The 11148-nt window shown below is 44.2% G+C and overlaps 1 protein-coding gene across 1 annotated transcript; it reads left to right on the top strand.

Annotated features, from left to right (window-relative positions):
- Positions 1 to 7960: 7960 nt before the first annotated feature.
- On the top strand, positions 7961 to 9295 carry LOC120914495 (olfactory receptor 1L6-like). The gene has a single exon (XM_040325170.1). The coding sequence runs from the start codon at positions 8130 to 8132 to the stop codon at positions 9054 to 9056; it is 927 nt and encodes a 308-aa protein (XP_040181104.1). The 5' UTR covers positions 7961 to 8129; the 3' UTR covers positions 9057 to 9295.
- The last annotated feature ends 1853 nt before the right edge of the window (positions 9296 to 11148 follow it).

Raw genomic sequence — 11148 nt, 5'->3', positions numbered from 1 at the left:
GTTGTTGCACTCACATTTGAGCAGTATGGAACAGGCATGTAAAGGTTTCTTTAGGCTGGGTGAGCAGTCATCCGAGGAGGTGAGTTCCTTTTCCAGTCAGAGGGAGCGCTGTGCGGGGAGGTCACTGCTTCATCAGAAGGATGGCATCCATGGGGATGTAGATGGTTCTCAACCCGAGGTCTGGAGCGCACGTGGAGGGCTGGCGAGGGCGGATGACGTCACTGGTGTGCGACGCGTTTCAGAGTCTCAAAAGCAGCTGATGGATTTTTGCTGCTTACACTCCTTTCTCAAGCATAGCGGAGGAGGGGCACGGAGCTAGTATTTATTAGTGTGGAGGGGGCGGAGCAAGGCGACAGTGGGGCGGGACGGAACACGGTGTAATGTGAAGGAAGGAAGTGTGGGCGTGAATCAAGGAGTGTCAGTGTGTGAATAGGAGACGGGCGTGTAGGACGGGGGCGGGCAAGGACTTAGATCTAAACGAACGGGGGGAGAGGAGGAGGAGCCGTGAATAAGACTAGGTGGAATGTGATGGGAAGTGTCAGACGGGGGAGGACGGGGACAATGTTAGAGGAGAATTAAGTGCAATGTAAACGCAATGGGGAACGATGATGGATAAATAATGAATGGGGGTGTGTGGGCTGCACTTATAAAAATAATAAGAATAAAGGGAGCTAATGAGAAAGATGTAACAAGAAGTGCGGTATAAGTGGCAGGGGGGGGGGGGGGCCGTGTGGTGAGGAGTATGTGGGGAGCTGATATTATTTAACTATGATGTGATAGAAAAATAATATGATTTATTATAAGATGATACTGACTATAGGTAAATTTGATTCTAGTCAGTGTAATGTAGCTGGAGGAGTAAGGTGGGAGTAATGGCACTAATATGTGTCAATAAACCAAGGGGTGGGGTGTGGGTGGCTGATAATGTAAAAGGGGGGGAGGGGGGGGGGGTGTGCGGGAGGGGAGGGAGGGAGAAAAGAGAAAGGGGGGGGGGGGAACTTACTATCCCCTTCCCTCTTCAGTTCCCCCCCCCCCCCCTTTCTCTTTTCTCCCTCCCTCCCCTCCCGCACACCCCCCCCCCCCTCCCCCCCTTTTACATTATCAGCCACCCACACCCCACCCCTTGGTTTATTGACACATATTAGTGCCATTACTCCCACCTTACTCCTCCAGCTACATTACACTGACTAGAATCAAATTTACCTATAGTCAGTATCATCTTATAATAAATCATATTATTTTTCTATCACATCATAGTTAAATAATATCAGCTCCCCACATACTCCTCACCACACGGCCCCCCCCCCCCCTGCCACTTATACCGCACTTCTTGTTACATCTTTCTCATTAGCTCCCTTTATTCTTATTATTTTTATAAGTGCAGCCCACACACCCCCATTCATTATTTATCCATCATCGTTCCCCATTGCGTTTACATTGCACTTAATTCTCCTCTAACATTGTCCCCGTCCTCCCCCCGTCTGACACTTCCCATCACATTCCACCTAGTCTTATTCACGGCTCCTCCTCCTCTCCCCCCGTTCGTTTAGATCTAAGTCCTTGCCCGCCCCCGTCCTACACGCCCGTCTCCTATTCACACACTGACACTCCTTGATTCACGCCCACACTTCCTTCCTTCACATTACACCGTGTTCCGTCCCGCCCCACTGTCGCCTTGCTCCGCCCCCTCCACACTAATAAATACTAGCTCCGTGCCCCTCCTCCGCTATGCTTGAGAAAGGAGTGTAAGCAGCAAAAATCCATCAGCTGCTTTTGAGACTCTGAAACGCGTCGCATACCAGTGACGTCATCCGCCCTCGCCAGCCCTCCACGTGCGCTCCAGACCTCGGGTTGAGAACCATCTACATCCCCATGGATGCCATCCTTCTGATGAAGCAGTGACCTCCCCGCACAGCGCTCCCTCTGACTGGAAAAGGAACTCACCTCCTCGGATGACTGCTCACCCAGCCTAAAGAAACCTTTACATGCCTGTTCCATACTGCTCAAATGTGAGTGCAACAACCACATGTATCTGTTTTTAACCATTAAATTGTTTTTAAGCTACTACACCCAGAGGCGCCTCTCTCCTTGCCTTTTTTCTAGAAATTGGAACATGGTCTCTGTTCCCCTCTGATGGCAGCCCTGGAAGTGTTTTACCCATCTCAATTTTAAACACAGACTTCCTGATCAGTTTATCCCAAACTGTCACATTCTGACTTTTTTTACCATATCCCGCCACCTCATATTTGATATTTATGCTGTATCTGACACCTAAGGTTTATGTGTACCTATGCGCATTATTTACTTGTCTCTGTACTCTTTATGTTAGTTATGTGCTCATTTAGTCTTACCGAGAGGGAGCGTTTAATCCTGCCCACATATTGGAGCCCACAAGGGCATTGGAGCACCAATTGTACCTGCTCCATTTATTCAAACTTGGAGAGCTATTGTTTTCACCGCTTCTGGATAAAGACCCTAGTTGGATGCACTAATTGCAGGCTTATTTAAGCTTGCCTTCTGGTAAGCGCACAATCTATGTGGTGGAAGTGCACATTCCTTTGTTGGTGTTAATAACATTTGATATCATAACAATTCACATTTGGTATTGCTGATTGTTGGTATAGAATGTCTGGTTTAGATTTTACTTGATTTTACTCACCTGTACAGCAGACAGTTAAAAGAAATATAACACTGCATATATAGTTTCTTACCTTAATGCTATATACAGGATCGTGCACTCCAACCAAAAAAAAAGAATGCAATTGAACAGTACATTACACAGCCAATAACAATGCCCCCAATGTGCCATAAAAAAATAATTACTGCCCCAAAGTGCCAGAGAAAATGACCAATGCCCCCAAATGACCAATGCCCCAAAATGCCATAGAAAATTAATCAGGGCCCCAGTGTACTATACCACTTTTGACACATTTTTGGGACCATTGGCATTTTTATAGCGATCAGTGCTATAAAAATGCATTGATTACTGTAAAAATGTCACTGGCAGGGAAGGGGTTAACACTAGGGGGCGAGGAAGGGGTTAATTATGTTCCCTAGGTGTGTTCTAACTGAAGGGGGGGTGGGACTGGCTAGGGGAAATGACAGATCGCTGTTCATACATTGTATGAACAAACAGTAATTTCTCCCACTGACAGGACCGGGAGCTGTGCGTTTACACACACAATTCCCGGTTCTCGCTCGTTACGTAACAAGCAATCGCGGGTGCCTGGCAGTGATCGCGCCTGCCGGGCATGCGCGTCGGCACCAGGGGCGAGCAGGGGGCAGGCGCGCGCCCCTAATGGCTGAAATGCGAAATGGCGTATAATTACGTGATTTCGCGCAGCCGAGCCGACTTGCCGCCGTATAACTGCGGCAGCTGGTCGGCTAGTGGTTAATCATCCAATCATGTGCAGGCAATTTTTTTTTTTATTATTTACACGTAACTGGGTATTATTTGCAAAGAGAGCTTTTACTTTATTTAGTCATATTGTACAATGTAACCAGACATTGCAGCAACTTTTATTCACATGGCGGACTCCAGTATAGTTTGCCAACAGCCATTCATTCATTAAGTCCCTCTTATATCTTCACTAGAGATGTGCACAATGAAAAATTTGTTTAATTTTGGGTTTGTTTGTTAAAGGCCTGGTTCACACTGGTGCGTTTTGACATGCGATCGGGCACCCCTGGCTTAAGACTACATGACTACTGTATTACATCTCGGAAACGTGATGATGTAAGGCTTCATGTATACCCTGCCTACAATTACCGCGGCCACAGAAAAAAGCAAAACACTGAAGAATCACGGCACGATTTTGCCACGTTTTGTATTTTTCCGTGGCAGGTGGTCAAAATGTTCCTATCCTGAACACGATTATTACATGTTTAGGAGAGGGGGGCTTAAAGGAGGTTGAACCTCCCCTAACTACAGCAGCTCCTAAACTCTGCTAAAAGCCCTACGTGTACACTGAAGCCTCGTACACACGACCGAGTTTCTCAGCAAAAACCAGCAAGAAACTTGCTGGGAGATATTTTTTTTGCCGCGGAAACCGGTCATGTGTACATTTTCGTCGAGGAAACTGTCGAGCCAAAAAGAGAGCAAGTTCTCTATTTCCTCGATGGGAATGGAGAAACTTGCCTTGTCGAGTTCCTCGACAGCCTAACATGGAACTCGACGTGGAAAACGATGTGTTTCGCCCGTCGAGTTCCTCGGTCGTGTGTACAAGGCTTGAAAAATAGGCTTTTATGGAGTTGAGTTTAGGAGCTTTGGCAAAAAAACGCCAAAAGCTTCTAAACTCAAGTTTAGGAGATGCTAATGTACATGAAGCGTTGGACAGACCAGATCATTTTATAGCTAGCATTCTTTCTTTCTTCATTTATTATAAATGTTCAGGCATTTTAATCCATTGTGCCTATGAACAAATGTTTACTTATAGTAATATGGATAGTTATCTACTGGCCATAATTGTTTGCATGAAAGTTTCTCATGTCACTTCTCATTATAGTAAGATTTAATTTCCCTGTATACCTGTCAGGGAAGGTGTATAACTGTGCCACGTGGGAGAGGTTTGGATTCCCTGGAGTTCTGTACCATCTATATTTATCATTTCTTGATTTGGCAGACGCGGCCAAACATACAGTGGTCTGCGTGTCGCTCCGTGTGTTGTGTATTTGGTCTATGACACCATCTGGAGGTCAGACACACTGTATATAGATCTACTCTATAGGCCTGGAACTGACATTCAAAATTCTATTGTCTTACACAAGTGTTGTGTTCAGGCCAAAGACAGGTGAGTGGACGTATCTTGAAACCTTCACTTGGGGAAAAAAAAAAAAAAAAAATTCTTATGCATATCATACCATTTTATTTTGTTTGTTACGTTGTTCTTGAGCAAATTTTGGTAAGACAAAAGTCAAAACAATTCATGTGCATATTATATCACTCAAATAACAATTTTCAGTACTACTTCATCACTCCTTCATTCTGTATTTACCTGAATTGCTAGTACATCCAAGTGCTAATAGAACCTTGAGACTGTCCAGATATGGTGAAGATGGTTACTGGTGTGTAATGTTTGTGTGCTGTGTTTGAGCGTGTGATATGGCTGTATGAGAATGCAGTTGTTGCAACAAGTTCCAAGCGCAGAGAAGACAAGAGGTTTCCAAAACAATCCATTAATTAACCCCCTTATGTAGGATTTTTAAGGCATCAAAAAAAATTCCCTGAATTTTCTCTCTTAAAATTAAGGTGCATGTTATACGCTCGTGCGTGTTATATGCCGATAAATACGGTATCTGCATAAGTACTTGGGACATACAGAAATGGTAGTGGAATTTATTGAAAAAAGGAAAACTGCGCTAAGAAATTTAGCAAACTTATAAAAACACAAGAATTTCTCTAAAGCATATAGTGGAAGCAGCTAACCTTCTGTAAAACACCCATACAGTTAACAAAATGTGAAAAAATTAGGGTCGCGCTAAACCTATCAGTGTTAAAGATATAGGTGTAACAACCTGTAAATATCAAAACATTAGAAAGTGAACCTAGAAAAATTCAAAAATTATATAACAACTATTGAAAGTTATTTTTAAAGTTGTGTATATTCATGCAGAAAAAAAAAAAAAAACATCAAAGTCCGTGAACATAAAATGTGAAATGATGACTGTCCACCTGTGCAAATTTCAACATATCCATACGTAGGGACTCTTCAGACGTTGGAAAGAAGCCAATGTGAGATTCACCACTGTAATAGAAAAAAATCCTGCTTACCGGAGCTCCGTGATCCCCCACGACGCGCTGACGTCACCACCTTCACTACTCGCATATCCAGACAGACGGGTTTGTCTGTTTGTGTCCGGCCGGCGCAACAGGCTTAAAACTCTAGATGCAATTTTGTAAGTGCGCAATTGTGATTTTACATTTCTAATAAATCGTAAGGTTTTATACTATCGAAGCATTATGTCTCTTACATGCCATTTCCAATAGGGTCTGATTATCCATGGAGTGTGCTGACTAATGGTGTAGTACATCTTGGGTGTTTCTGGAACAAGCTGTGATTTGAGTTAAGCTTCTCCAGATCCTCTGTCACGGGGGATCACGGAGCTCCGGTAAGCAGGATTTTTTTTCTATGACGGTGGTGGATCTCACATTGGCTTCTTTCCAACATCTGAGGAGTCCCTACTTATGGATGGACTTTGTTGATATTTGCACGGGTGGACAGTCATCATTTCACATTTTATGTTCACGAATAGGGATGAGCTTCGAGTTCTCTCGAACATTGCCTGGTCGCCGAACAGCGAACAATTTGGGGTGTTCGCTGCAAATTAGAAAAGCCGCAGAACACCCTGGAAAAATCTATGGGAGAAATCCAAAGTGCTAATTTTAAAGGCTTATATGCGAGTTATTGTCATAAAAAGTGTTTGGGGACCTGGGTCCTGCCCCAGGGGACATGTATCAATGCAAAGAAAGTTTTAAAACATTTTTTTTCGGGAGCAGTGATTTTAATAATTAGGACAACAACTTGCATATTAGCCTTTAAAATTAGCACTTTAGATTTCAAACGTTTGAGTCCCATAGACTTTAACCACTTGCCGACCTCCTCATGTAAATATACGTCAGCAGAATGGCACGGACAGGCACATGCACGTACCCGTACGTCCTCTGCTTGACGTGGGTCGGGGGTCCGATCGGGCCCCCCCCCCCGGTACATGCGGAGGTTGGTAAGCCTCGGGGAGCGATCCGGGACGACGGCGCGGCTATTCGTTTATAGCCGCTCCGTCGCGATCGCTCCCCGGAGCTGAAGAACGGGGAGAGCCGTATGTAAACACGGCTTCCCCGTGCTTCACTATGGCGGCGCATCGATCGAGTGATCCCTTTTATTAGGGAGACTCGATCGATGATGTCAGTCCTACAGCCACACCCCCCATAAGTTGTAAACACACACCAAGTGAACACTAAATGTTACAGCGCCCCCTGTGTTTAACTCCCAAACTGCAACTGTCATTTTCACAATAAAGAATGCAATTTAAATGCATTTTTTGTTGTGAAAATGACAATGGTCCCAAAAATGTGTCAAAATTGTCCGAAGTGTCCGCCATAATGTCGCAGTCACGAAAAAAAATCGCTGATCGCCGCCATTAGTAGTAAAAAATAAATAAAAAATGCAATAAAACTATCCCCTATTTTGTAAACGCTATAAATTTTGCGCAAACCAACCGATAAACGATTATTGCCATTTTTTTACCAAAAATAGGTAGAAGAATACGTATCGGCCTAAACTGAGGAAAAAAAAAATTTGTATATATGTTTTTGGGGGATATTTATTATAGCAAAAAGTAAAAAAATATTGCATTTTTTTCAAAATTGTCGCTCTATTTTTGTTTATAGCGCAAAAACTAAAAACCGCAGATGTGATCAAATACCACCAAAAGAAAGCTCTATTTGTGGGGAAAAAAAGGACGCCAATTTTGTTTGGGAGCCACGTCGCACGACCGCGCAATTGTATGTTAAAGCGACGCAGTCCCGAACTGTAAAAACACCTTGGGTCTTTAGGCAGCATATTGGTCCGGGGCTTAAGTGGTTAATGGGGTTCTAAAGTTCACACAAACTTTAGGTCTGTTCGCAGGTTCTGGTGCGAACCGAACGGGGGGGGGGACGGGACTGGGTGTTCGGCTCATCCCCATTCACGGACTTTGATGTTCTTGTTTTTTTTCTGCATGAATATACACAACTTTAAAAATAACTTTCAATAGTTATTATATAATTTTTGAATTTTTCTATGTTCACTTTCTAATGTTTTGATATTTACAGGTTGTTACACCTATATATTTAACATTGATAGGTTTAGCGTGACCCAAATTTTTTTCACAGTGGAATTTATGGATTTATAGCCTATTTATATATGGTAGTTGTATAATTAACTTTATTCTGCTCTTCCCATACAGCATAGACCTCAAAGGTGTGTATCCCTCAATAAATATAACATATGTGTGTTATAATGTATCTGGTTTTGGTCTGCAAAACATGTGTTATGACCTACTGCTTATAGATTTGTGTAACACCATACTAATTCAGGCATACTACTCTCTGATCTGATCTTCATCTTTTCATCATAACTGGTCAGTTATACATGGAGCCTACTCAGAATAAAACTATTTCTGGCTTTATCCTGTTGGGTTTCTCTGATGTGCCTCATCTTCTCCTCCCACTCTTCTCCTTTTTCTTGGTTGTGTATGTCCTCTGCATTGCAGGTAACTCATTTATGATTATGCTTATTGTATCACAGCCCCAACTTCACACCACAATGTACAATTTGATGGGGAACCTTGCCTTTGTGGATGTGTGTTTTACCTCTACAATCATCCCTTGGTCCTTGTATAGCCTTCTGTTCAGAGACACCCATATCTCCATCCATGGCTGCTTCACACAACTCTTTCTATTTGTCGCAGTGGCCAGCATGGAGGGTTATTTGTTGACCATCATGGCCTTGGACCGATATTGTGCAGTGTGTTTACCCCTTCGTTACCTGATAATTATGAACAGTAGGACCTGTATCTGTCTGCTGGCTTTCTGTTGGATCATTGTCTTTCTCCAGTCTACTTTCTACACTGTTTTGACTTCTACTCAGACATTCTGTAGTTGGGTTATCCATCATTACTTCTGTGATGTCCCTGTACTAATGAAGTTAGCTTGCTCCGAAATCTCAGAAGCTCTACAAATCGTTAACTATACCATAGTTTCCCTCATCATCGTTGGCCCAGTACTCATCATCCTTGGGTCGTATGTACTCATTATCAGAGCAGTGTTGGCTATACAGACATCCCAAGGAAGGAGCAAGACCTTCTCCACCTGCTCATCTCACCTTACCATGGTCATCCTCCTCTACAGCACAAGCCTATTTATGTACTTCCGGCCAATGTCCATTTACTCCCCGACCTATGATCGGGTCATCAGCGTGGTGTCCTGTGTCATTAACCCAACGCTCAACCCCTTTATTTACAGCCTGAGAAACAAGGATGTGAAAAACGCTGTAAGAAGAAGTCTAAAATACAAATAAAAAATGCTACAGGTTAAGGCAAAACTATAGTTTTCTAGTTAAATTAATACTGTAAGGATTGATCATTTTGTCATTAGCTTGTTTGACCACTTTTGATCTATTATACATAGACAAGTACAGACATACATGTACGGTCAGTAATATGAAAACCTTTTGACTGTCTATGAAGGGCTGTGATAAGTATGCTGCTCAATGTGTACCCTTTTGTTACCCAACCACCGAAAATGTTGTTTTTAATTTGTTTTAATATGCAGTTTCCATTCAAATTAAAAATGTTAGGGGACTTATATGAGTGTGTTTTTAAGTTTTTCATGTTTTTAATTTATCTATTTTGAACTTTTTGGCTTCCTGTTCATTTTGTTTGCTCTTCAATTGCTTAGAAATTGTTGGTGACCATGCCAATTCCCCTTCTGCTCTTCTTCGTTCTAACCACACCAAGCACATAAGCAGGGGCGTTGCTAGGTGGCAAAAAGACCAGGGGCTTCAGCCCGAAGTCCAAGGCCGGGGGGGCGGTGTGTGTGGTGTATGTGGGCGGGGGGGGGGGGGGGGGGGGTCCCATTAATGCTGACCACTAAAGTCACCTGGCTCCAGAAGGCGGGACCTGCTATGTCTCTCGACCACACTCTGCGGCACTTGGTGGCTGTCAGAATCAGAATGGTCTTTGCTCGGCGGCGCTCAGGGCTAATAATTAAATACTGCATGCCTGAGACTTTGGGCTTTTCGGGGACCCATTTGGGGCTCCAGCCTCCCCAGCCCACCCCTAACGATGCCTCTGCACATAAGCCAGATCTGTGTTTCTGTTTGGAAATACAGAATATTAATACACAGCATGCTGGTACCATCTCCAAAGTCACTTCTTTTTGGCGCTCTATTGGTCAGTTGAACTCTGACATCATCACATACGATGCAGGACCAGCAGTCCTGCAGTCTAAGTGAATATGCCAAGGAGCTGCCAAGTCAGTGATCTCCAGTGGTCAGTCCAGCACCAGGCCCACTCACTCAGTCCTTCTGATTTGAGTGACAGAGGCTCACAGCAGGAGCCTCGCTGTCAAACAGCAGCTGACTGGAGCATACACAGGTGGGAAGCTTACTTCTCCACTATATGTGGTGTTAGACCCTGCCCTCCCCCAGATTGCACAGGCAAGGTCTGCCTTTGTCACTGTCAGGAAACTGGGGGGGGGGGGGGAATCTGATCTGAGATCTGCAAAGGGGGTAAACATAACATTAAAGAGGGCTGTTAAAAGTAAATTATGTAAAGGTACTATTACCCTTTAAAGTGTTACTAAAGTAAAAAACAATAATTCTCACCTGCTCCGTGTAGTGGTATTGCACAGTGTGGCCCTGATACACCTCTTCTCGGGTCCCTTGGTGGCGATCTTGGCTCCTCCTTTTCTTAGTGTGTCTCAATAGCAAGCCATTTGTTATGGGGGCACACGATGTCCACTCGCTCCTGAACTGTGTGTCTTTGGACCCACGCAAAGGTCAGTAGTATTTCAGGCAGTGTACAGAGGTCAGTAGGATATATTGCCTGGCCTGGCTGGCTGGCTGGGCTTAAGTCCTAGCCTAGCTGAACTGGGTTCTGCTCAGTTGGCTAGCTTGCGTTCACTCCGGGCTAGCAGGTCTGAGTTCTGCTCAGGTGGCTGGCCTAAGTTCTGGCCAGGCTGGGTGGTCTGTGGTCTGGCCTGGCTGGCCTAAGTTCTAACCCAGTTGGAGGGCCTGAGTTCTCTCCTGGCAGGCTGGTCTGAGTTTTGGCCTGGTTAGCTGGCCTAAATTCTGGTCTATTTGCTGGCCTGGCTGCAGCAAAAAAATGGCTCTGTATGGAGAAAGGGACTCAGCACCTGTTTGAATGAGCCCTAAAGCAGAGTTCACATGTCATGAGTAAGTAATACAAAGTTTACAGGTCATGATAAAGTAGCTCAGAGTTTAGAGGTTGGGAGTAAGCGGCACAGAATTTAAAGGTCAGGAGTAAGTAGCCCAGCTGCCAGTAACTCGCTTAAAAGAGAAGTGTGGTCAAAGCTTTTTTGGCCATACTTCTCTTCTGGGTCACAGGAATGAACTTACTTCTGCACTCCTGTCATCCAGATTCAGCCGA

The sequence above is a fragment of the Rana temporaria genome, chromosome 9, assembly GCF_905171775.1.
Source record: "Rana temporaria chromosome 9, aRanTem1.1, whole genome shotgun sequence".
NCBI classification, from domain to species: Eukaryota; Metazoa; Chordata; class Amphibia; order Anura; family Ranidae; genus Rana; species Rana temporaria.
Note: the sequence above shows the minus strand (reverse complement) of the source record. Positions and strands in the feature narration are given on the sequence as shown.